Source organism: Macaca mulatta, chromosome 14 (genome assembly GCF_049350105.2).
Source record: "Macaca mulatta isolate MMU2019108-1 chromosome 14, T2T-MMU8v2.0, whole genome shotgun sequence".
NCBI classification, from domain to species: domain Eukaryota; kingdom Metazoa; phylum Chordata; class Mammalia; order Primates; family Cercopithecidae; genus Macaca; species Macaca mulatta.
This window is the reverse complement of record NC_133419.1, coordinates 57,103,873-57,131,486: the sequence shown is the minus strand read 5'-3', so window position 1 is coordinate 57,131,486 and position 27,614 is coordinate 57,103,873. Positions and strand designations below refer to the sequence as shown.

The 27,614-nt window shown below is 38.1% G+C and overlaps 2 protein-coding genes across 20 annotated transcripts in view; one reads left to right on the top strand and one right to left on the bottom strand.

Moving 5' to 3' along the window:
- The window catches only part of STK33 (serine/threonine kinase 33), a 216,665-nt gene that overhangs the window by 13,144 nt on the left and 175,907 nt on the right, over positions 1-27,614 (bottom strand). For 17 of the 19 annotated variants that reach the window (XM_077963535.1, XM_015114929.3, XM_077963530.1 and 14 more), the window contains one exon: positions 2,322-2,519. The exons of the other annotated variants lie outside the window; for them this stretch is intronic. In XM_077963535.1, the coding sequence (XP_077819661.1) occupies positions 2,322-2,519 (198 nt within the window). The remainder of the gene's footprint in view (positions 1-2,321; positions 2,520-27,614) is intronic. 19 annotated transcript variants of the gene reach the window in all.
- Positions 15,652-27,614, top strand: part of RPL27A (ribosomal protein L27a) — a 288,193-nt gene continuing 276,230 nt past the window's right edge. The window contains exon 1 of the mRNA XM_077960680.1: positions 15,652-15,655. The gene's annotated coding sequence lies outside the window, so the exon portion shown is untranslated. The remainder of the gene's footprint in view (positions 15,656-27,614) is intronic.

The following is a 27,614-nucleotide window of genomic DNA, read 5'->3' as shown; positions in this document are numbered from 1 at the left end:
ACCGACAGCACAAAACATTATCTAGATGTCCTCAGCATGTGAGAAACAAGATATACATAAGAGAACATTACTGTCCTCAGAATACCATAACCAAACAAAGGTGGAAATGAACAAAAGGACATTGCCAAGTGCCAACTATCTGAAAACAAATCTGAAACAAGTGTAGTGTGATATCTTAATCCAAATATTAACAAAGAGGAGATGCAGACTGCATTTTCCCATAATGTCCAAGGCATTTGGAACCAAGGGACCATTATTTAGGGAAGGAGGAAAGTGCTGAGTTCAAGTGCTTTTACTTTTGTTTTTGTTTTTAACACATCCTCACTTATTCTCTCTGCTAGTTTTCCAAGAGCTCTGCCATTTTTTCGAAAGGTGTGACTACCCTGGCTTTTGAGAAATTCCCAAATCTAAGCATGGGAAAGTTCCTTACAGGACATCAAGGGAGGACAAGCTCTACCCACCTTGCAAGAATTCCTGTTATGGCATTTATAACAAGTAGCCTTCCAGAGTCTGCTTGAATACTTCCAATGATGGGGAGGTGGAAGGTTTGTTATCCATGGCCCAGCCTTTTTCCATTGCTGGTGAATTCTGACTATGGAAAAATTTTTCCTGTTGATGAAACCTACATTCCTAAAATATCAACCAATATTCTCACCATCTCTGTATTCTTGAAATTTCAACCCACTGGTATAGTTCTAGCATCCACAAACAATTCAAATTCCAACTCTTCTGTTCCCTAGTTGATTCACATAGTAAGTTTCATTAATTTGTGACTTGCAGGGGCAGCTGGAAGAGTGGGAGGGGAAAAGTGTGACACGGCAATGGAAAAGGAAATGGAAGACATTTGGTTCACAAGCATATTTTATGTTAGATGCAGTGATAAATACAACTCAAGGCCACAAAACGTGTGTATAATCATACATATGTGAGTATATGTAGATGTACATATATATGTGTAAGAATATGTGAGTATACGTGTATACATGTATATGTGTAAGTACGTGTGTGCATATGTATGAATATGTATATAAAATGCCAAGTCAGTCAACAAAAATCTTCAAACTATGTTCAATGAGAAATGCAAACATGGAATTTTATGATATTATTTTTAAGGAGAATATAAAATACAAGAGCTAAGCATCGCAGGAGTTGTTAACACACTAGAGAGGAAAAAGAATTCAATCAGCTTATGTCTACATTATGGTAAAAATATTATCATCTCAAAATACCTAAATCATTATGCTATGCTTATTATCTAAACATTTGCTATAAAGTAATGAAGTTCTCAACCACTAAATAAAAATCAATGAATAGATCATGCTACCATGTCCCTTTCTGTAAGTTACTGAGAGGATTCTTGGCAGGGAGGGGTGTAGGCCAGCGATGCTGCACCTCCCTGAGTCTGGTCCAGGATTTACCCTGGCAGTCCCTCTCTGCACTCTGCCTAATTCTAGGCATCACAGAATCAGAAACCAGCAACTCCTCACGAGAAGTCTGGCTACCCTGAGGTGAACACAGCCCCTGCTGGCAGGATGCTCAATTATTAAATAATAGTTAAGATATGTTAATTAGATTTCAAGACAGGAAGGAGAACAAACACATACAGAGAAATTTTCTGCAAATGCAGAAACAAACAAGAAAGCAGGGAAGGGGAGCTTTGGGTAAACTTTGTCAGGATATCCAGCTAACAGACCACAATCTAGAACCAATCAAAATGTTATTCAATTCTATTCATGAAAAAGAATAAAACTGTATTCAGAACTAATAAGGTAAAATAATAAACCTATATAAAAAGTTTTTGTTACCATAAATTCAGACAAAAATAACTGAATAATGTAATAATGATCATTTTCTATGTAATACATAGACTCATTCCAAATTGTCTGGTAGAGTACAAAACTTATTAATTTTGATCCTTGGGCCAAATTTGGCCTGCCATCTGTTTTGGGGGAAAAAATAGTTGAGTTGGAACATGGCCACACTCATTCATTTGTGGTCTATGGCTGTTTTCACACTACAATGTCAGAGATGAGTAGTTGTGACAGAGACTACTATGGCTCACAAAGCCTAAAATATTTACTGTTTGTTCCCTTATAGAAAAAGTTTGCAGACACCTGCCCTACATAATCATCAACCTTAAAATAAACATGTAGGCCACATCACTAAATCGTGCTAGCCTTATAAAGCAGAAAGAACTTTACTTGCTATATAATGCTCGACCTTTGTTACAAACTAACCACAAAAAGACAGATTTGCAAAAAAATGTTCCAGGTGTAGTGAGGGTTTACACTTTGGAGAAATGCAGCAATGATTCTTCCTACCTGTTTTTCCTCCTCGTCATCTGAAGTGTAATTGGCATCACGGACATTTCCCCAGAGTTGGTAACTTTTCAACTTTTCTTCAGTGGACGGATTACTCTTCTCTTCTGTTGTGTTTTCCTCATCACTTTCTGGGTTATTTTTCCATTCTTTCATCATCTCTAATACATTGGTTGGTCTCACGGAAGAAAGTTTATTGCCCTAATATTGACAATCAATTTTTGGTGTTATAAACAGCTTAGATAATTGAGACGATACCTACATCATTTAGCGAGATAGTCTCCCAAATTCAGTAACAGTCACATGGAAAAGATTATAATGCTGAATAAATATGAAAACTTCTGATGACCACTGGAGTACACTCCCTGTACTGACATGGCTCACACCCGTTGCATGATATCACTTGTAATAGGTCCAAGTTAAGAGGGGAAATATTCAGGCTTGAAAGAACAATGCAGCATGCTTGTGCAAAGAACACTACACAGGGCAATTTCCTGGAACCCAAATACCCCCTATAGTGCTGTTCTTAGAAAATTGAGAGGGAGGTTGAAAGAACTAAAGAGGTTGGCCAAAGGCCAGTGGGTCCAGTGCTAAGGAGAAGTCTATACAACATCCAAATATCTAGGGCAAAAAAAAAATCTAAATTCAGTCAACTAGTCAAGCACTATGTCTAAGAATATAGGTACTTAATTTGAAATCCCTTACCTGTCTGGAAGATTTAAATATAATGTGGTCATTTGATTATAACTGACTTGGCACAGTGTTCTTATCCCAGCATATGATGATACATACCAAAATTGACCATTTTATATTAACCGTATTTTCCAAAATAGAATACCCTATGTAATGTGCCGAGAAATACATGAATGCAAGCTCAAATAGCTCCTGCTTGATTAGGTGTGTCTTAAATATTTTTGTTCTTACCTCATATTGTTAGAAAAAATTTAGACCAAAAAAATGGATCACATTTAGATTAAAATGAGAAGTTCAGGTGTGGGCACAGCTATGAAGTGATTCTAAATTACTCTGGTATATGGATGTATTGAAATGTTTAGCATCAGTGACATAGAAAACCATGAGACAGGGTATTTTAAGGGTACCTATCTGAATACACTGTTGAGGACTTGTTGAGTTTAATGTATTTGTGGCTAAAGACATAGACAAACACTAAATGTGGAATGCTAATAACTAAATGAGGATCACTATGCAATTAATTCCCTGTGGTTCTTCTCTGTTCCCTTGTTTTAAGAAGCTCAGTACTCCTACCATGTTCATAGCATCCCATTACATCTCACGCTGGTTTTGCACTTGTTCCTCCCTTACCTACTTACTCCTAGAATGCCCTTGCCATTTCTTCCTGCCAGTCCATAGCAAGAGCCTACATTTCCTCGAAGGTTCAATTTAAGATTCATTTCTGTCAGGTATCCCAGAACTCCCAATTATGTAGTCAACTCAAGTGAAAACAGACAGTGGCTCAGCGACAATAACCATTAAAGAGCTGAAATCATGTAGAATGGTAGATTGTCTCAGAGCACTCATCTGAAGGGGTTCTGCTCTCCAGGGCTCTGCTTGGTCCCTATGATCCATCTCTCCTCTCTTACAACTTCTTGGCCTCATTCTGACCTCTAACTTAATTTTCATAAAATCAGTGACCAGACTCCTAGAATGCAAGTACATACAACTTTGCCTCAATTTGATTCTTTCACTAGCAGAAACTGACAATTTGACACATCTAAGTCTGCAATCCCAGTCCCCAGTGGCTCCTCCCTGAAAAGCCCTCCCCAGGTTAAGTCTTTGGAAACTGTGGTAGTGATTAAGGCTACTTGCCCAACATTTCTTCCTTCTAGGCTCATGGTAGAATTTCACTTCTCTATCCTCTTTGGGATGTGACCATGTGCCTTACTTTGGCCAGTGATTCATGACTGGAAACTGTATGTATCACTTCTGGGTGAAAACTTAAAGAGATAGTATGCAATTAATCATGTTTCCAATTCCTGAACTGGTAATTACAGAAGCATAGAGATGGAGTCTCCCTCAGCTTGGGTTCCTGAGTAAGGACAAAGTGAAACAGAACCTCCTCCTCTCCCCCGAGTCAATTGGCCATGGAAGGTACTAACAGCACTGAGATTTGGATGTCATTTGTTATCACAGCATAATCTAGCTTACCTCGATGTAGATACCAAAGCAAACATTTACATTCTGTAAATCACCTCTAAGAGGCCTTAAAAAGAGTGACTTCATTGCAAAATCATCATGTCCAACAAAATTATAATTACTACAGAACTCATATGTAACCAATATGATGTGACAGCTCATTTATTTAGGCAGTTCTTGCTCTGCACAGTCCTGATATGCCTGAATTTCAGTTATAATTTACTTAAACAGCATTAGTCCCCCAAGAGCAGAGTTTAAATTTCAGTCAATATGGTATATGAACTAAAACTCCATAAAGTTCAAACTGCACTGCTAGTTCTTCAGTCCACAAAGCAAACAAACGCATATCATGATCAGTGACCAATTTTGTCACTTCTCTCAAAGGCTATTGGTGATCAGACACTGGGCATCTGCTATTCAGTCCACACACAGACAGCAAAGTGTGTAGTTGTGTTGCTTCCTTTTCTCCCAGGGAATTAGCCAACAAAGATGAAAGTGCAGCAAAGAAAATAAAAGTGATATACTAAAAGTGAAAACCGAATAAAATATGAATGGAGTAATAGAAGAAATCGCTGACTGGGAATGCTGACACTACCACCATTCGACAGAGTATTTGCCAAGGCACAAAAAAGATGCTCCCTCTGTCTTATAAGTTATGTGGTAAGAAGAAGGTAAGTACTATTTAAATGAATCTTAAGTATTTTATTTAAAAAGACACTTTAATTCTCAATATTTCTAACATTCTAAATTACAGTGTACTAAATGAATATCAGCTTTACTTTTGTCTCATTTCCCTATATATTTATAACTAACAGAGAGGTACTAATATTTTGACAAAAATGTAAAGGGCATGAAACAATCATAACTTTTCACATTGATTATTGAGATTTTTTTTTTTTTCAGTTTCAACCTGTTCTGCCATTTTACTGTCCTACACTACTGTGTTACAAAGCAAGGATTGCCTATATTATTTTGAATCTGCATCTCTAGCAATCTTTCAAATGCCTGGTTCACATACACATACACCCAAGAGCTTGGTAGCTGATATTCTACATGTCTAAAGGAGACTGTCTTCGTACTTAAATAAATGTTTCTCATTCTATAGAGACTGTGGAGAAAAGCAAAGGATCCAGAATAAGAGTGTTATCCTATTTCCTATGTGGAAAGTTTTAGCTCTTTGCCTCCTATACTCACTTGCAATACCAAGCCTGGACTAGGTGGTATAGAGTCCAGGCTTTCCCTGTTGTCTAGAGTCCATCTGATAACTTACTATACCACCTACTTCTTGCTTGCTAGCAGTTGAAGGATAAATTGTATCACATACTTGGACTAACCAATAATAAGTGGTCCACAACAATGTATCACGAGCCTTCTAGTTCAACAGAAATTACAAATGAAGCAACCAAACAAAACTGGGGTAGAACTGTTAGGGCAGACACTGTAGATGTATATGTCACTTCACCATCAGAACACTAACCTCTGAACTCCTTTTACTGGCTGCATCTAGGTGATCAAATACTGAACTCATCAATTACAAAATAACAAATGACAAGAAAGCAGTAGCAACAGTTTGATCATCTGAAGCTATCACAGGTAGAGACCCAGCCTTTTGGATAAATTTCCACTTGCTTAACCAACAGATAGTTGAGACTATTCACTTAGTATTGAACAACTAGAAAAATGAAACTCAGGCAAGAGAAGAACTGCTTGAATACTAAGACTTGAATTTAATCCTTTAGTAGACAGGCCCATAATGGAGACCCAATCACATTTCCTCATCTAAAAAATGCTGCCTTTTAAGGGATAGTGCCTATCAGTGCTTTGTAAACAGTAAATACTTAATAAGCACTTTAAAATAAATGAATGAATGACATGTATGAGCTGGGGTGAGATGGTATCAACCCAAATCAGCAAAGCTAAAGGAAACATTCTGGATCTTTAGCATGCAGTCACCATTCTCTGTTTTTGCAAGGAGCTAGAATAGTTTATTTTGTAATGTTCCTAGGAGTAAATTTTTTCAATAGAAAAATGGAACACTTTATTTAAAAACATATAAAAGAATGGCCAACTTCACAAAATAAAATCCAAGTCAAAACAATGTGGTGCCAATTTTCACCTAATAGATAGACAAAAATTTAAGTTTGATATTCCCTGTGTGGGTGAGGGTGTGGGGGAACAAGCACTCTCACTTACTTGCTTTTTAAGAGAAGGTAAATTAGCAATAATTGATCAAAATGTAAAATGCACATTCTCTCTGGCCAGTAATTCCACTGTTAAAAATGTATCTTATATAAACTGGCACAGTATGCAAACACATATTTACAAGAACATCTGTTGTACTACGATGTAACAGAAAAGATCTGAAACAATTTAAATATTCACAGGGACTATTTACAAAATAATTTATAGTTTGGAATACAATGTTGGTTTTTAATTTTTTTAAAATTTTTAACTGTTTTTAGGTTCATGGGTACATGAGCAGGTTTCTTATACAGGTAAACTCATGTCACTGGGGTTTGTTGTACAGATTATTTTGTCACCTAGTTACTAAGCCTACTATCCAATAGTTATTTTTTTCCAGTCCTCTCCCTCCTCCCAACCTCAAGTAGTCCCAGTGTCTGTTGTTCCCCTCTTTGTATCCATGAGTTCTCATCATTTAGCTCCCACTTGTAAGTGAGAACATGTGCTATTTGGTTTTCTGTTCCCACATTAGTTTGTTGAAGATAACAGCCTCTAGTTCCAGCCATGTTCCCATAAAAGACATGATCTTATTCTTTTTTATGGCTGCATAGAATTCCATGGTGTATATGTACCACATTTTCTTTATCCAATCTGTCATTTATAGGCATTTAGACTGATTCCATGTCTATGATATTGTGAATAGCACTGCAATGAACATTCATGTGTATATGTGTTTATGGAAGACTGATTTATATTCCTCTGGGTATATACCCAGTAATGGGATTGCTGAGATAAATGGCAGTTCTGTTTTTAGCTCTTTGAGGAATCGCTACACTGCTTCCCACAATGGTTGAACTATTAATAATTTACACTCCACCAACAGTGTATAAGTGTTCCCTTTTCTCCACAACCTCACCAGCATTTGTTATTTTTTTACTTTTTGGTAATAGCCATTCTGACTGGTGTGAGCTGGTATCTCATTGTGTTCTTGATTTGAATTTCTCTAATGATCAGTGATATTGAGCTTTTTTTCATATGCTTGTTGACTGCGTATATGCCCAATCTTGAAAAGCGTCTGTTCATGTCCTCTGCCCACTTTTTAATGAGGTTGTTTTTTTCTTGTGAATTTAAGTTCCTTTTAGACACTGGATATTAGACCTTTGTCAGATGCATAGTTTGCAAATATTTTCTCCCATTCTGTGGGCTGTTTCCTCTGTTGATAGTTTCTTGTACTATACAGAAGCTCTTTAGTTTAATTAAATCCCACTCGTCATTTTTTTGCTTTTGTTGTGATTGCTCTCGGCATCTTCCTCATGAAATCTTTGCTGGTATTTATGTCCAGGATGGTATTGCCTCGATTGTCTTCCAGGGTTTTTATAGTTTTGGGTTTTACATTTAAGTATTTAATCCACCTTGACCTCATTTTTGTACATGGTGTAAGAAAGGGATCCAGTTTCAATCTTCTGCATATGGCTAGCCAGTTATCCCAGCACCATTTATTGAATAGAAAGTCCTTTCCCCATTGCTTGGTTTTGTCAGCTTTGTTGAAGTTCAGATGGTCACAGGTGTGAGGCCTTATTTCTGGGCTCTCTATTCTGTTCCATTGGTCTATGTGTCTGTTCTTGTACCCATACCATGTTGTTTTGGTTACTGTAGCCCTGTAGTATAGTTTGAAGTTGGGTAGCATGATGCTTCCAGCTTTGTTCTTTTTGCTTCGGATTGCTTTGGCTATTTGGGCTCTCTCTTGGTTGCATATGAACTTTAAAATAGATTTTTCTAGTTCTGCGAAGAATTTCATTGGTAATTTGATAGGAATAGTGTGAATCTGTAAATTGCTTTGGGCAGTATGGTCATTTTAATGATACTGTTTCTTCCAATCCATAAGCATGTAATGTTTTTCTATTTTTTTAAGAAAATCTTCCCTCTATATTAAGTGAAAATAGTTGCATAATATGAACCCATTTGTGTAAAGCATCTAATAAAAATATACAGAATGTTTTTTAAAGCATACGTAAAAGACAATGATGGTTATCTTTAGTGAGAGGGAATGAGAGAATGGGAGGAGAAAGCAAGTTATTTTTCCCATTTTGTTTACTCATTTAACCATGGATAATCTCAATTATTACCTTAATTTATTTTATTATTATTTTTTGTTGTTGTAGAGGAGTCTCACTATGTTGCCCAAGCTGGTGTTGAACTCCTGGATTCTAGTGATCCCTCTGCCTCAGCCTCCCAAAGTGCTGAGATTACAGGTGTGAGCCACTGTGCCCAGCCTTGACTATGTTACCTTTTACCTTTACATGACTAATAATCAATGTAAATTATAGCAAGAAAAGATATGATGTAAGTTTTAGATACCCAAAGAGGACTGAAAGCACCCAATAAAATCACCAAACTGTCCTGAAGTGTTTCAGTGAGTCCAAGGGAGCAGAATGTCACGATAATAAGTAAAGCAGTCAACTGTGTACCACTTTCATGTTTTTCCTAACAAAATCACCTCAGTGATTTTTTTTTTTCCAGAAGTATAGTAACTATGTGGTAGATAAGGCTTTGGTATTAATATTCCTATTCTTCAGGAGAAAATGGTTTGAGAAATTAATGAATTTACCCTTATTCCAGAAGTGCATTTCCAACTGCCTGCCAAGAATTTCTAGTGAGAGGTATAGCTGAGCCTTCCACTTCGTGTATTCTAAACCACACAACTACAAAACAAGAAAACTAGAAAACAAACAATAACTTGCATCCATACACCTAGTTTTCCTCCATCTTGTCTTCCTGCCTCCTATCACCTGAGGTGACTGCTATCCAAAATCTTGTGATTAACATTCCTTTGCTTTCATTTTATGTATATATTTTATCACAACCATGTGTATTCAAAAAGGAATATTGACCAGGTGAGGTGGTTCAAGCTTGTAATCCTAGCACTTTGGGAGGATGAGGCCAGAGGATCACTTGAGCTCAGGAGTTTGAGATCAGCCTGGACAATATAGGGATACCCCTGCTTTACAAAAATATTTTTTTAAATTAGCTGGACATGATGGTGCATGCCTGTAATCTCAAATACTCAGGAGGCTAAGGCAGAAGGATCGCTTGAGCCCAGGAGTTAGAGGCTGAAGCGGGCATGCCAGCCTGGGTAACAAGGCAAGGCCCTGTCTGGAAAAAAAAAAAAGTGGGGAGGAATATTTTTTGTTTTAGTTGTTTTAACTTGATAAAAAGGGTTTCATTCCTTGGGACTTACTTTTTTCCACTCAAAATCACATTGCTGAGACCACTTGGACATTGTTGAGAGGGAAACAAATGAATATTTACTCCTATATTACATCATATTTAAAAGTATTTTAAGAAATCATGCTTACATGTTTTTTAATTGTATAAACATATATTTTATATACATATTTCAAGTGTGTGTATATATATATAATTGAAATTGTTCTTGCTCTGTTGCCCAGGCTAGAGTGCAGTGGCACAATCATGGTTCACTGTGGCCTCGATCTCCTGGGCTAAAATGATCCTCCCACCTCAGTCTCACAAATAGCTGAGACTATAGTCTACATGTGCACCACCACCACACCTGGCTATTTTTTTTTCTAACTATAGAGATGGGGTCTTGTTATGTTGTCCAGGCTGGTCTTGAACTTTGGGGCTTAAGTGATCTCCTGCTTAGGCCTCCCAAAGTGCTGGGATTACAGATGTGAGCCACCCTGCTGCCCTTTTTAAAATTTATCTACATTTATAGAGTACAAGTGTAATTTTGTTACATGCATACATTGCATAGTGGTGAAGTGAGGTCTTTTAATGTAACCATCACCTAAATAATGTACATTGTCCCTATTAAATAATTTCTTATCACCCACTCCCTTCTACTCTCTCACCCTTCCAAGTCTCCATTGTCTATCATTCCACTCTACGTCTATGTGTACACATTATTTAGCTCCCACTTATATGTGAGAATATGTAGTATCTGTTTGTGTCTAACTTGTTTCATCTAAGATAATGGTCTCCAGTTCTATCCACATTGCTGCAAAAGACATGGTTTCATTCTTTTTTATGGCTGATTAGTATTTCATTGTGTATATATGCCACATTTTCTTTATCCAATCATCCACTGATGAACACTTAGGTTGATTCCATATCTCTGCTACTGTGAATAGTGCCGTGGTGAACATATGGGTGTAGGTATCTTTTTATTAATATATAATGACTTATTTTACTTTGGGTAGATACTTAGTGGTGGGACTGCTTGATTTAATGCTAGTTCTATTTTTAGTTCTTTGAGAAATATCCATACTCTTTTCCACAGAGGTTGTACTAATTTTCTTCCCACCAACAGTGTATGAGTTCCCTTTTCTCCATATCCTCACCAACATCTTTTATTTTTTGTCTTTTTAATAATACCCATTCTGAATGGTGTAAGACAGTGTCTTATTGTGGTTTAAATTTCTATTTCTCTGATAATTAGTGATGTTGAGCATTTTAATTCTGTGAAAAATGACAGTGGTACTTTGATAGGGATTGCACTGAATCTGTAGATTTCTTTGGGCAGTATAGTCATTTTAACAATATTATTCTTCAAAACCATGAGCACAGGATTTTTTCCACTGGTTTGTGTCATCTATAATTTCTTTCCCCAGTGTCTTGTAGTTTTCCTTGTTAGAGATCTTTCACCTCTGTGATTAAATTCATTCCTAGGTGTTTTATGTTTTTGTAGCTATTATAAATGGTATTGCCTTCTTGATTTGGTTTTCAGCTGGACTGTTACTGATGTACAGAAACGCTACTAATTTTGTACATTTATTTTGTATTCTTAAACTTTACTGAACTCATTTATCAAATTTAAGAGGATTTTTTGGTGGAGTCTTGAGGTTTTTCTAGATACAAGACCATATCATCAGTGAACAGAAATAATCTGACTTTCTCTTTCCCAAATTGGATGCCTTTTCTTTCTTTCTTTTGCCTGATTGCTTTGGCTACGGCTTGAGTACTATGTTGAACAGGAGTGGTGCAAGTGGGCAACCTTGCCTTGTTCCAGTTCTTACAGGGAATGCTTTCAATTTCTCCCCATTCAATATGATGTTGACTGTGGGTTTGTCACATATTCCTTGTATTATTTTGAGGTATGTTCCTTTTATGCCTAATTTGTTCAGAATTTTTATTATGAAGGGATGCTGAAGTTTATTAAATGCTTTTTCTGCATCTATTGAGATGATCATGTTTTTTGTTCTTAATTGTGTTTATGTGATATATCACATTTATTGATTTGCATATGCCATATGCCAAGCATAAAAGAAAAAATGATAAATTGAATTTCATCAAAGTTAAAAACTGTTCATCAAAAGACATCATTAAGAAACTGAAAAGGTAAGCAATAGACTGGAAAAAATTATATACATACACATACATATGTACATGTATGGATTTGTGTGTAAATTTATACATCATATACTTATATATAAATGACATATTTATACATTAATATGACACATATATATACACACACAAATGACAAAAGGCTCATACCCAGAATATATAAAATATTTCTACAAATCAATAAGAAAAATACATTAAACCAAATTTAAAAGTTGGGAAATGATTTGAAACAGGCATTTCATGAAAGAGGAAATCCAAAAGTCAGTAAGTATAAATAAAGGTGACCAACTTCATCTGTTGTTTAGGAAGTGCAAATTAAAACCACAATAAGATACTATCACATGTCTACTAGAGTATCTAAATTTAAAATGTACCAATAACAAACATTAGAGGGGATGGGGATCAAAACTAGAACTCTTACACATTGCTAATGAGAGGTACAATCACTTTGGAAAACTTGGCAATTTCTAATTAAGTTAAATATAGGTCTACTGTATCACACAGCCATTTCACTCCTAGATATATTATTCTTAATAGAAATGAGTGCACATGTCCACAAAGAGATCTGTATGAGAATGTTTATAACAACTTTATTCTGATAAAAACCAGAAACACCCAAATGTCTAACAGGAAAATTTGAAAAATGAATCTGCTCTATTCATACAAAGAAATACAACATTGAAAACCCACTCGTCACACAACCACCTAAATTTCACAGACATGAATTAAGTGAAATAAGTCACAAAACAGCATATATTATAAATGCCATTTATTTAAAGTTCATCAAAAGATAAAACTGATTGATGGCAAAAGAAATTAGAATAGTAGTTACTTCTGGCAGGAGGTTAAGGAGAGTTACTGACAAGAAAAGGGAACAAGGAAACTCTCTAGGGGGGACAGAAATGTTCTGTATATTGTTCTAGGTGGTAGTTACGCAAATATATACATGTATAAAAATTCGCCAGGCTATAATTTTAAAATCTGTGTATTTTACAGTAAGTAAATTATGTCTTCATAAAATTATGATTGAATTAAAAATAACATTTCATGGCTTCATAGAAATATGTAATCATTTTCACTACTCTCAATATTTTGTATAGTTGTTGGACTATATTGCAATGTAGTCATTCTTGAATTAAAGGGCCTTTTGGTTGATTTTGGGGTTTGTTCCGTTATATATTCCCATAAATATTATTGTGTCTGTCTCTGGTATATATGAGCAAGACTTACTCTTGGGTATAGAAGTGAAATTCCTTGGTTGTAGGATATGGGAATGGTTAACTTTAAAATATAATGCCAGACCTTTTTGCCAAAGTAGTTGTGCCAAATAGTCTCACCAGCAATAATTAAGAGACACTCTTTATCCACATCTTTTCCAACACCTGGTATTATCAGACTTCTTATTTTTTGGTTCCTCTCAATGAAGTCTTTATTTGTATTTCCCTGATTTCTAATGACATTGAACATCTCATCACATGTTCATTAGCCAAATGTGTCCTCTTTTGTGAAATATCTAGCTCGGTCTTTGACCACTTTATACTAGGTTGTGTTTGTCCCCTCTGTATTGATTGTGAGTTATCCAAATTTCATATTATTCCTCTTTTGCTTATTTGCAGTACAAAAGCCTTTTCCCAGTTTATAGCTTATCAACTTTCCCTCTGGTGTTGTTTTATGAACAAGAGTTCTTAACATAGAGAAGCTAATCCATCATTTCTTTTATGTTAGTGCCTTTGGTTACGTTGCTTATGAAATCCTTTCCTACACACCCCAAGATGCAGAATATATTCACCTGTATTTCCGCTTAGAGTTTCCACATTTTGGTTTTTACTAGAAGTCCCTGATTCCTTTGGAGTTAATTTTTGTCTGTGGTGTGAAACAGAAATTCAACTTTACTTTTTCCATATGGAGAACTCTTGATTCCAGCTCCATTTACTGAATAGTCCCTCCTTTCTCTCCTCTCATATTTCATACAACCACTGTTCCAGATACACCTGGATATGTTTCTGTATTCTGTTTTATTCTGTTTGTCAATAATCATACTGCCCTAATTAACATAGCCCTAAGTCTGTTTGTCAATAATCATACTGCCCTAATTAACATAGCCCTAAGTCTTAATATCTGGTAGAGCAAGACATTTGAAATTTCTTGGCTATTTTTGATCCTTTAGTCTTCCATATACATTTTATAGCCAGGAAAGCTTGTGAAATTTTTATTGTATTTGCACTGAATATGTATATCAATCTGGGAAAAATTAATTTTTGATATTAAGTCTCTTGACACATGATTGTGATGTATCTTTATATTTATGTATTCTTCAGTGTTTTTCAATAAAATGTTATAACTTTCCCCAAGGAGGTCTTATAAATGTCCTCCTTATGTCATATTTATTCTTAGATATTTTATATTCTTTGCTACTATTTTACATGATTTCTTCATTTTTATTACATTTTCTATTTAGTTCCTAATGAATAGAAGTACACTTGACTTTTGTATATTAATCTTAAATCCAGCTACCTTGCTCAGCTCTCCTATTATTTCTAATAACTTATTTGTAGATTACTATAAATAATAAATCTTATTTCTGCTTTTCAAGTCTCACCTTAGTCTTAAGTTGATTAAAATCAACAATGTTAGAGGAAAAAAAAGCTGACTTTCTTGACTATTCTCTATTTTAAAGGAAATTCTTCTCACATTTCCTATTCAGAATGATATTTTCTGTAGATCAGGTTAAGGAAGTTTCCTTTTCTTTTTAATTATGAATATATATTGAGTCTTATTACAAATGATTTCTCTGACACGATATGATTTTTTCCTTTAATATATTAATGTGGGGATTTATACTTACAGATTCTGAAATTAATTCATCATTGTATTGTTGGGGATACTCAAGTTGGCCAAGATATATTATCTGTTAATATAAACAGCTGCATCCAACTTGCTAATAGTATGTCTAAGGTTTTATATCAATATTAGTAAGTGAAATGGATAGTTTTCCTTTGTCATAATGTCTTGGTCTAGTTTTGTACCCTGCAGTTTAGAAGGTATAGTCTTAGGATAAATTAGGAAATTTTTTCTCTTTTGAGGGGTAAAAGAAGAGTTATGAGTTTAAGATGAAAGTATGGTAGAATTCTAAAGTCATTTGGGCCTGGTGTTTTGCTTGTAGAAGACTTTGAACTATTGCTTCAATTTCTTTAATAATTACGACAATTCAAGTTTTCTATTAAGACTGTCTTGTATAACTATATTTTTCTAGGAAAAGAATTGTTTTCATTTTGACTGAGTTTGCAGAAGTATTCACATACACCTAGTAGTATTACCTAGTAGGATTCTCTTATCTTTCTAATCTCTCCTTTATCTATGGCTATAGTCCCTCTTCCATATGTAAGATTTTTTCTCTCTTTTCTTTTCTTTTTTCTTTTTTTTTTTTTTTTTTTTTTTTTTTTGAGTCAGGGTTTCACACTTTCACCCAGGCTGGAGTGCAGTAATGCAATCACGAGTCACTGCAGCCTCCACTCTCCTAGACTCAGGTAATCCTCCCACCTCAGCCTTTCAAATAGCTGGGAACACTACTAAAAATCAGCCAGGCACAGGCCACCATGCCTGGCTGATTTTTAAAATTTTTTGTAGGGACGGGGTCTCACTATGTTGTATAGGCTTGTCTTAAACTCCTGGACTCAAGCAATCTACCTGCCTTGGCCTCCCAAAGTGCTGGGATTATAGGCATGAGCCACCATGCCCAGCCTGTTTTCTCTATTTCTTTCTTAATTTTGCCAAAGATTTATTTTGTTTTTTTTTTTCAAAGAACCAAATATTGACTTTGTTGATCTTTTCTATTCTACCTTTGTGTTCTATTTAGTTGATTTTCGCTCTTAGTTTGATCTTTCCCACTACTTTATTTGGTTTTACTCTGTTAAAATTCTGAAATTTTTAGTTAGATATCATTAATTTTCTGTATTTCTCTTTTTCTAATATAAATATTAAACTTCTACTGAAGTACATGTTTGCTGTATCCTCCAAGCTTTAGTATGTTGTGTTTTCATTATCATTCAGTTCTAGGAATTTAAATTTTTTCTTATTAGGGTTTATTCATTGACTTATGAGTTGTTCAGAAGCAATGTGATTTATTTTCCAGGTATATGCAGATATTTAATCTTGTTGTTTGCTGACTTTTAACTGTGTACTATTAGAGAACATGATCTGTGTTAACTTTATTAAGGCTTCCTTGCTTCATGGCCTAGGACAAGATCAATTTTAGTAAATGTTCCACATGTGCTTGAGAACATGTACATTCTCTAATTAGAGAACTGTGTATGTGTCTACTAGAATAAGCGTGTTATGTGGTTAAAATCATCCATATATTTTTTCTTTGTTTCATATATCAGTAACTGAGAGAAGTGCATTACAATCTCCCACTATAATGGATTTGCCAATTTCTCATGCAATGTTGTCAATTTTTGATATATATTTAAGGTTATTTTATTAGTTGCATACATTATTAAAATTACTATATAATCTTTTTTTTAATTTTTTATACTTTAAGTTCTAGGGTACATGTGCATAATGTGCAGGTTTGTTACATACGTATACTTGTGCCATGTTGGTGTGCTGCACCCATCAACTCGTCAGCACCCATCAACTCGTCATTTACATCAGGTATAACTCCCAGTGCAATCCCTCACCCCTCCCCCCTCCCCATGATAGGCCCCGGTGTGTGATGTTCCCCTTCCCGAGTCCAAGTGATCTCATTGTTCAGTTCCCACCTATGACTGAGAACATGCGGTGTTTGGTTTTCTGTTCTTGTGATAGTTTGCTAAGAATGATGGTTTCCAGCTGCATCCATGTCCCTACAAAGGACACAAACTCATCCTTTTTTATGGCTGCATAGTATTCCATGGTGTATATGTGCCCCATTTTCTTAATCCAGTCTGCCACTGATGGACATATGGGTTGATTCCAAGTCTTTGCTATTGTGAATAGTGCCGCAATAAACATACGTGTGCATGTGTCTTTATAGCAGCATGATTTATAATTCTTTGGGTATATACCCAGTAATGGGATGGCTGGGTCATATGGTACATCTAGTTCTAGATCCTTAAGGAATCGCCATACTGTTTTCCATAATGGTTGAACTAGTTTACAATCTCACCAACAGTGTAAAAGTGTTCCTATTTCTCCACATCCTTTCCAGCACCTGTTGTTTCCTGACTTTTTAATGATCGCCATTCTAACTGGTGTGAGATGGTATCTCATTGTGGTTTTGATTTGCATTTCTCTGATGGCCAGCGATGATGAGCATTTTTTCATGTGTCTGTTGGCTGTATGCATGTCTTCTTTTGAGAAATGTCTGTTCATATCCTTTGCCCACTTTTTGATGGGGTTGTTTTTTTTTTCTTGTAAATTTGTTTGCGTTCTTTGTAGGTTCTGGATATTAGCCCTTTGTCAGATGAGTAGATTGCAAAAATTTTCTCCCATTCTGTAGGTTGCCTGTTCACTCTGATGGTATTTTCTTTTGCTGTGCAGAAGCTCTTTAGTTTAATGAGATCCCATTTGTCACATTTGGCTTTTGCTGCCATTGCTTTTGGTGTTTTAGACATGAAGTCTTTGCCCATGCCTATGTCCTGAATGGTATTACCTAGGTTTTCTTCTAGGGTTTTTATGGTATTAGGTCTAACATTTAAGTCTCTAATCCATCTTGAATTAATTTTCATATAAGGAGTAAGGAAAGGATCCAGTTTCAGCTTTCTACTTATGGCTAGCCAATTTTCCCAGCACCATTTATTAAATAGGGAATCCTTTCCCCATTTCTTGTTTCTCTCAGGTTTGTCAAAGATCAGATGGCTGTAGATGTGTGGTATTATTTCTGAGGACTCTGTTCTGTTCCATTGGTCTATATCTCTGTTTTGGTACCAGTACCATGCTGTTTTGGTTACTGTAGCCTTGTAGTATAGTTTGAAGTCAGGTAGCGTGATGCCTCCAGCTTTGTTCTTTTGACTTAGGATTGTCTTGGCAATGTGGGGTCTTTTTTGGTTCCATATGAACTTTAAAGCAGTTTTTTCCAATTCTGTGAAGAAACTCATTGGTAGCTTGATGGGGATGGCATTGAATCTATAAATTACCTTGGGCAGTATGGCCATTTTCACAATATTGATTCTTCCTATCCATGAGCATGGTATGTTCTTCCGTTTGTTTGTGTCCTGTTTTATTTCACTGAGCAGTGGTTTGTAGTTCTCCTTGAAGAGGTCCTTTACATCCCTTGTAAGTTGGATTCCTAGGTATTTCATTCTCTTTGAAGCAATTGTGAATGGAAGTTCATTCATGATTTGGCTCTCTGTTTGTCTGTTACTGGTGTATAAGAATGCTTGTGATTTTTGCACATTAATTTTGTATCCTGAGACTTTGCTGAAGTTGCTTATCAGCTTAAGGAGATTTTGGGCTGAGACAATGGGGTTTTCTAAATATACAATTGTATCATCTGCAAGCAGGGACAATTTGACTTCTTCTTTTCCTAACTGAATACCCTTTATTTCTTTCTCTTGTCTGATTGCCCTAGCCAGAACTTCCAACACTATGTTGAATAGGAGTGGTGAGAGAGGGCATCCCTGTCTTGTGCCAGTTTTCAAAGGGAATGCATCCAGTTTTTGCCCATTCAGTATGATATTGGCTGTTAGTTTGTCATAAATAGCTCTTATTATTTTGAGGTACGTTCCATCAATACCGAATTTATTGAGCGTTTTTAGCATGAAGGGCTGTTGAATTTTGTCAAAAGCCTTTTCTGCATCTATTGAGATAATCATGTGGTTCTTGTCTTTGGTTCTGTTTATATGCTGGATTACGTTTATTGATTTTTGTATGTTGAACCAGCCTTGCATCCCAGGGATGAAGCCCACTTGTTGATGGTGGATAAGCTTTTTGATGTGCTTCTGGATCCTGTTTGCCAGTATTTTATTGAGGATTTTTGCATCGATGTTCATCAGGGATATTGGTCAAAAATTCTCTGTTTTTGTTGTGTCTCTGCCAGGCTTTGGTATCAGGATGATGTTGGCCTCATAAAATGAGTTAGGAAGGATTCCCTCTTTTTCTATTGTTTGGAATAGTTTCAGAAGGAATGGTACCATCTCCTCCTTGTACCTCTGGTAGACTCCATCTGTGAATCCATCTGGTCCTGGACTTTTTTTGGTTGGTAGGCTATTAATTATTGCCTCAATTTCAGAGCCTGCTATTGGTCTATTCAGGGAATCAACTTCTTCCTGGTTTAGTCTTGGAAGAGTGTAAGTGTCCAGGAAATTATCCATTTCTTCTAGATTTTCTAGTTTATTTGCGTAGAGGTGTTTATAGTATTCTCTGATGGTAGTTTGTATTTCTGTGGGGTCGGTGGTGATATCCCCTTTATCATTTTTTATTGCATCTACTTGATTCTTCTCTCTTTTCTTCTTTATTAGTCTTGCTAGTGGTCTGTCAATTTTGTTGATCTTTTCAAAAAACCAACTCCTGGATTCATTGGTTTTTTGGAGGGTTCTTTGTGTCTCTATCTCCTTCAGTTCTGCTCTGATCTTAGTTATTTCTTGCCTTCTGCTAGCTTTGGAATGTGTTTGCTGCTGCTTCTCTAGTTCTTTTCATTGTGATGTTAGAATGTCAATTTTAGCTCTTTCCAGCTTTCTCTTTTGGGCATTTAGTGCTATAAATTTCCCTCTACACACTGCTTTAAATGTGTCCCAGAGATTCTGGTATGTTGTATCTTTGTTCTCATTGGTTTCTAAGAACATCTTTATTTCTGCCTTCATTTCGTTATGTACCCAGTAGTCATTCAGGAGCAGGTTGTTCAGTTTCCATGTAGTTGAGCGGTTTTGATTGAGTTTCTTAGTCCTGAGTTCTAGTTTGATTGCACTGTGGTGTGAGAGACAGTTTGTTATAATTTCTGTTCTTGTACATTTGCTGAGGAGTGCTTTACTTCCAATTATGTGGTCAATTTTGGAATAAGTGCAATGTGGTGCTGAGAAGAATATATATTCTCTGAATTTGGGGTGGAGAGTTCTGTAGATGTCTATTAGGTCTGCTTGCTGCAGAGATGAGTTCAAGGATTCCTGGATATCCTTGTTAACTTTCTGTCTCGTTGATCTGTCTAATGTTGACAGTGGGGTGTTGAAGTCTCCCATTATTATTGTATGGGAGTCTAAGTCTCTTTGTAAGTCTCTAAGGACTTGCTTTATGAATCTGGGTGCTCCTGTATTGGGTGCATATATATTTAGGATAGTTAGCTCTTCCTGTTGAATTGATCCCTTTACCATTATGTAATGACCTTCTTTGTCTCTTTTGATCTTTGATGGTTTAAAGTCTGTTTTATCAGAGACTAGTATTGCAACTCCTGCTTTTTTTTGTTCTCCATTTGCTTGGTAGATCTTCCTCTATCCCTTTATTTTGAGCCTATGTATGTCTCTGAATGTGAGATGGGTCTCCTGAATACAGCAAACTGATGGGTCTTGACTCTTTATCCAGTGTGCCAGTCTGTGTCTTTTAATTGGAGCATTTAGTCCATTTACATTTAAGGTTAATATTATTATGTGTGAACTTGATCCTGCCATTATGATATTAACTGGTTATTTTGCTCGTTAGTTGATGCAGTTTCTTCCTAGCCTCAATAGTCTTTACATTTTGGCATGTTTTTGCAATGGCTGGTACCGGTTGTTCCTTTCCATGTTTAGTGCTTCCTTCAGGGTCTCTTGTAAGGCAGGCCTGCTGGTGACAAAATCTCTAAGCATTTGCTTATCTGTAAAGGATTTTATTTCTCCTTCCCTTATGAAACTTAGTTTGGCTGGATATGAAATTCTGGGTTGAAAATTCTTTTCTTTAAGAATGTTGAATATTGGCCCCCACTCTCTTCTGGCTTGGAGAATTTCTGCTGAGAGATCTGCTGTTAGTCTGATGGGCTTCCCTTTGTGGGTAACCCGACCTTTCTCTCTGGCTGCCCTTAAGATTTTTTCCTTGATTTCAACTTTGGTGAATCTGGCAATTATGTGTCTTAGAGTTGCTCTTCTCGAGGAGTATCTTTGTGGCGTTCTCTGTATTTCCTGGATTTGAATGTTGGCCTGCCCTACTAGGTTGGGGAAGTTCTCCTGGATGATATCCTGAGGAGTGTTTTCCAACTTGGTTCCATTTTCCCCCTCACTTTCAGGCCCACCAATCAGACGTAGATTTGGTCTTTTTACATAATCCCGTACTTCTTGCAGGCTTTGTTCATTTCTTTTTCTTCTTTTTTCTTTAGGTTTCTCTTCTCGCTTCATTTCATTCATTTGATCCTCAATCGCTGACACTCTTCTTCCCGTTGATCGAGTCGGTTACTGAAGCTTGTGCATTTGTCACGTATTTCTCGTGTCATGGTTTTCATCTCTGTCATTTCGTTTATGGCCTTCTCTGCATTAATTACTCTAGCTACCAATTCTTCCACTCTTTTTTCAATATTTTTAGTTTCTTTACGCTGGGTACGTAATTCCTCCTTTAGCCTGAGAAGTTCGATGGACTGAAGCCTCCTTCTCTCATCTCGTCAAAGTCATTCTCCATCCAGCTTTGATCCGTTGCTGGCGATGAGCTGCGTTCCTTTGGAAGGGGAGATGCGCTCTTATTTTTTGAATTTCCAGCTTTTATGCCCTGCTTTTTCCCCATCTTTGTGATTTTATCTGCCTCTGGTCTTTGATGATGGTGACGTACTGATGGGGTTTTGGTGTAGGTGTCCTTCCCGTTTGATAGTTTTCCTTCTAACAGTCAGGACCCTCAGCTGTAGGTCTGTTGGAGATTGCTTGAGGTCCACTCCAGACCCTGTTTGCCTGGGTATCAGCAGCAGAGGCTGCAGAAAATAGAATATTGCTGAACAGCGAATGTACCTGTCTGATTTTTACTTTGGAAGCTTCCTCTCAGGTGTGTACTCCACCCTGTGAGGTGTGGGGTGTCAGACTGCCCCTAGTGGGGGATGTCTCCCAGTTAGGCTACTCAGGGGTCAGGGACCCACTTGAGCAGGCAGTCTGTCCGTTCTCAGATCTCAACCTCTGTATTGGGAGATCCGCTGCTCTCTTCCAAGCTGTCAGACAGAGTCGTTTGCATCTGCAGAGGTTTCTGCTGCTTTTTTGTTGTTGTTGTTGTTGTTGTTGTTTAGCTGTGCCCTGTCCCCAGAGGTGGAGTCTACAGAGACAGGCAGGTTTCTTTGAGTGCTGTGAGCTCCACCCAGTTTGAGCTTCCCAGTGGCTTTGTTTACCTACGTAAGCCTCAGCAATGGTGGGCGCCCCTCCCCCAGCCTTGCTGCTGCCTTGCAGTTAGGTCACAGACTGCGGTGCTAGCAATGAGGGAGGCTCCATGGGCGTGGAACCCTCCCGGCCAGGTGTGGGATATAATCTCCTGGTGTGCCTGTTTGCTTAAAGCGTAGTATTGGGGTGGGAGTTACCCAATTTTCCAGGTGTTGTGTGTCTCAGTTCCCCTGGCTAGGAAAAGGGATTCCCTTCCCCCTTGCACTTCCCAGGTGAGGCGATGCCTCGCCCTGCTTCAGCTCTCACTGGTTGGGCTGCAGCAGCTGACCAGCACCGATTGTCTGGCACTCCCTAGTGAGATAAACCCAGTACCTCAGTTGAAAATGCAGAAATCACCTGTCTTCTGTGTCGTTCGCGCTGGGAGTTGGAGACTGGAGCTGTTCCTATTCGGCCATCTTGCTCCGCCCCTCCCTATATAATCTTTTTCAGTTGAATCTTTAATCATTATAAAGTGACCTTCTTTATCCCTTAACAATGATTTGTTTGTGTTAAGGTATACTTAATTGGTATTAATTCCATTATACAGGTTTTCTTTGTGATGTTTCCCTGATATGTCCTTTTCCATTCTTTGTGTTTCAATATTTCCATGTCTTTATGCCTCAAATATGCTTCTTATAAATAGTAGAGAGCTAGATTTTTTAAAAATTCAATTAGACAATATACCTTTAAACAGGTATTTTTAACCAATGTACTTGTAATTATTTCTGTATTTGGACTTGTTTCTCCCATCTAAGCCTGTTATTGAAATGGGAAAAGTTCCCTCAGCGCCTTTGCGGGGCATGCAGTGGGGGTGTGGCTCACTTCTTCTGTGTCCCGCTGCTCAAACCTCTAGAGGGAGCATGCAGATGGGCAGATGTGGGGCTCCAACCCCAGGGCAGCATCTAGGGGTGAATGTTTACAGCTCCTGAAGTCCCAGTGGGTGTGTGTTACAGGGTGTTCTTTTAGTTTAGCTGTCCATAGGTGGCTTGTGTTAATCGGTTCAATTAGACCCCCTGCCTTATTGCAAGGACAGAGGGCTTTCTGCATTCCAAGCTTTCTTGCTTTGGTGTACTAGAATAATCTGATCACACGAGGGCTTGGAGAATGAGTGCAAGGTTTTATTGAGTGGAGGTTCTCAGCAGATGGATGTAGAGCCAGAAGGGAGATGGAGTGGGAAGGTGGTTTTCCCCTGAAGTCAGGCAAATCAGCAGCCTGGGCTCTCCTCCAACAGCCCCAGCCAAACTCCATGTTGTTCTGCCGGTGGATGGATTGCAGGCCTGCTGGCTCTGTGCCGTGGTATGACTCTCGATGTCAAGATGCTTGTGCGTCTGCCTGCTAGGGTCTTGGGGTTTTTATAGGCCCAGGATGGGGGCATGGCAGGCTGGGGTGGTCTTGGAAAATGCAACATTTAGGCAGGAAAAGACAAATGCCAATCCTCACCTAGGTCTGTGGGCACATGCCCAGGGGTAGAGCCCTAGCCAGGGACCATGCCCTCCTCTACCCACCTTGGCCTCCCAAAGTGCTGGGATTATAGGTGTGAGCCACCATGCCCAGCCTGCTTTCTCTGTTTCTTTCTTAATATTGCCAAAGATGTATTTATTTTGTCGGTTTTTTCAAAGAACCAAATACTGACCTTGTTGATCTTTTCTATTTTATCTTTGTGTTCTATTTAGTTGATTTTTGCTCTTAGTTTTATCTTTCTTACTACTTTATTTGGGTTTATTCTGTTAAAATTCTGGAATGTTAAGTTAGATATCATTGAGGGGGCGGAGCAAGATGGCCGAATAGGAACAGCTCCTGTCTCCAGCTCCCAGCGCGAGCGACACAGAAGACAGGTGATTTCTGCATTTTCAACTGAGGTACTGGGTTCATCTCACTAGGTAGTGCCAGACAATCGGTGCTGGTCAGCTGCTGCAGCCCAACCAGTGAGAGCTGAAGCAGGGCGAGGCATCGCCTCACCTGGGAAGCACAAGGGGGAAGGGAATCCCTTTTCCTAGCCAGGGGAACTGAGACACACAACACCTGGAAAATTGGGTAACTCCCACCCCAATACTGCGCTTTACCAAGGGTCTTAGCAAATGGGCACACCAGGAGATTATATCCCACACCTGGCCGGGAGAGTTCCACGCCCACGGAGCCTCCCTCATTGCTAGCACAGCAGTTTGCGATCTAACAGCAAGGCAGCAGCAAGGCTGGGGGAGGGGTGTCTGCCATTGCTGAGGCTTAAGTAGGTAAACAAAGCCACTGGGAAGCTCAAACTGGGTGGAGCTCACAGCAGCTCAAGGAGGCCTGCCTGTCTCTGTAGACTCCACCTCTGGGGACAGGGCACAGCTAAACAACAACAACAACAAAAAAAAAGCAGCAGAAACCTCTGCAGACGCAAACGACTCTGTCTGACAGCTTGGAAGAGAGCAGTGGATCTCCCAACATGGAGGTTGAGATCTGAGAACGGACAGACTGCCTGCTCAAGTGGGTCCCTGACTCCTGAGTAGCCTAACTGGGAGACATCCCCCACTAGGGGCAGACCGACACCCCACACCTCACACGGTGGAGTACACCCCTGAGAGGAAGGTTCCAAAGCAAGAATCAGACAGGTACACTCGCTGTTCAGCAATATTCTATCTTCTGCAGCCTCTGCTGCTGATACCCAGGCAAACAGGGTCTGGAGTGGACCTCAAGCAATCTCCAACAGACCTACAGCTGAGGGTCCTCACTGTTAGAAGGAAACCTAACAAACAGGAAGGACACCCACACCAAAACCCCATCAGTACCGCATCATCAAAGACCAGAGGCAGATAAAACTACAAGGATAGGGAAAAAGCAGGGCATAAAAGCTGGAAATTCAAAAAATAAGAGCGCATCTCCCCCTCCAAAGGAACGCGGCTCATCGCCAGCAACGGATCAAAGCTGGACGGAGAATGACTTTGACGAGATGAGAGAAGAAGGCTTCAGTCCATCAAACTTCTCAGAGCTAAAGGAGGAATTATGTACCCAGCGCAAAGAAACTAAAAATATTGAAAAAAGAGTGGAAGAATTGATAACTAGAATAATTAATGCAGAGAAGGCCATAAACGAAATGACAGAGATGAAAACCATGACACGAGAAATACGTGACAAATGCACAAGCTTCAGTAACCGACTCGATCAACTGGAAGAAAGAGTATCAGCGATTGAGGATCAAATGAATGAAACGAAGCGAGAAGAGAAATCTAAAGAAAAAATAAAAAAAAGAAATGAACAAAGCCTGCAAGAAGTATGGGATTATGTAAAAAGACCAAATCTACGTCTGATTGGTGGGCCTGAAAGTGAGGGGGAAAATGGAACCAAGTTGGAAAACACTCCTCAGGATATCATCCAGGAGAACTTCCCCAACCTAGTAGGGCAGGCCAACATTCAAATTCACGAAATTCAGAGAACACCACAAAGATAGTGCTTGAGAAGAGCAACTCCAAGACACATAATTGCCAGATTCACCAAAGTTGAAATCAAGGAAAAAATCTTAAGGGCAGCCAGAGAGAAAGGTCGGGTTACCCACAAAGGGAAGCCCATCAGACTAACAGCAGATCTCTCGGCAGAAACTCTCCAAGCCAGAAGAGAGTGGGGGCCAATATTCAACATTCTTAAAGAAAAGAATTTTCAACCCAGAATTTCATATCCAGCCAAACTAAGTTTCATAAGGGAAGGAGAAATAAAATCCTTTACAGATAAGCAAATGCTTAGAGATTTTGTCACCAGCAGGCCTGCCTTACAAGAGACCCTGAAGGAAGCACTAAACATGGAAAGGAACAACCGATACCAGCCATTGCAAAAACATGCCAAAATGTAAAGACTATTGAGGCTAGGAAGAAACTGCATCAACTAACGAGCAAAATAACCAGTTAACATCATAATGGCAGGATCAAGTTCACACATAACAGTATTAACCTTAAATGTAAATGGACTAAATGCTCCAATTAAAAGACACAGACTGGCACACTGGATGAAGAGTCAAGACCCATCAGTTTGCTGTATTCAGGAGACCCATCTCACATGCAGAGACATACATAGGCTCAAAATAAAGGGATAGAGGAAGATCTACCAAGCAAATGGAGAACAAAAAAAAGCAGGAGTTGCAATACTAGTCTCTGATAAAACAGACTTTAAACCATCAAAGATCAAAAGAGACAAAGAAGGTCATTACATAATGGTAAAGGGATCAATTCAACAGGAAGAGCTAACTATCCTAAATATATATGCACCCAATACAGGAGCACCCAGATTCATAAAGCAAGTCCTTAGAGACTTACAAAGAGACTTAGACTCCCATACAATAATAATGGGAGACTTCAACACCCCACTGTCAACACTAGACAGATCAACGAGACAGAAAGTTAACAAGGATATCCAGGAATCCTTGAACTCATCTCTGCAGCAAGCAGACCTAATAGACATCTACAGAACTCTCCACCTCAAATCAACAGAATATACATTCTTCTCAGCATCACATCGCACTAATTCCAAAATTGACCACATAATTGGAAGTAAAGCACTCCTCAGCAAATGTACAAGAACAGAAATTATAACAAACTGTCTCTCACACCACAGTGCAATCAAACTAGAACTCAGGACTAAGAAACTCAATCAAAACCGCTCAACTACATGGAAACTGAATAACCTGCTCCTGAATGACTACTGGGTACATAACGAAATGAAGGCAGAAATAAAGATGTTCTTAGAAACCAATGAGAACAAAGATACAACATACCAGAATCTCTGGGACACATTTAAAGCAGTGTGTAGAGGGAAATTTATAGCACTAAATGCCCAAAAGAGAAAGCTGCAAAGAGCTAAAATTGACACTCTAACATCACAATGAAAAGAACTAGAGAAGCAGCAGCAAACACATTCCAAAGCTAGCAGAAGGCAAGAAATAACTAAGATCAGAGCAGAACTGAAGGAGATACATACACAAAGAACCCTCCAAAAATTCAATGAATCCAGGAGTTGGTTTTTTGAAAAGATCAACAAAATTGATAGACCACTAGCAAGACTAATAAAGAAGAAAAGAGAGAAGAATCAAATAGACGCAATAAAAAATGATAAAGGGGATATCACCACCGACCCCACAGAAATACAAACTACCATCAGAGAATACTATAAACACCTCTACGCAAATAAACTAGAAAATCTAGAAGAAATGGATAATTTCCTGGACACTTACACTCTCCCAAGACTAAACCAGGAAGAAGCTGAATCCCTGAACAGACCAATAGCAGGCTCTGAAATTGAGGCAATAATTAATAGCCTATTAACCAAAAAAAAGTCCAGGACCAGACAGATTCAC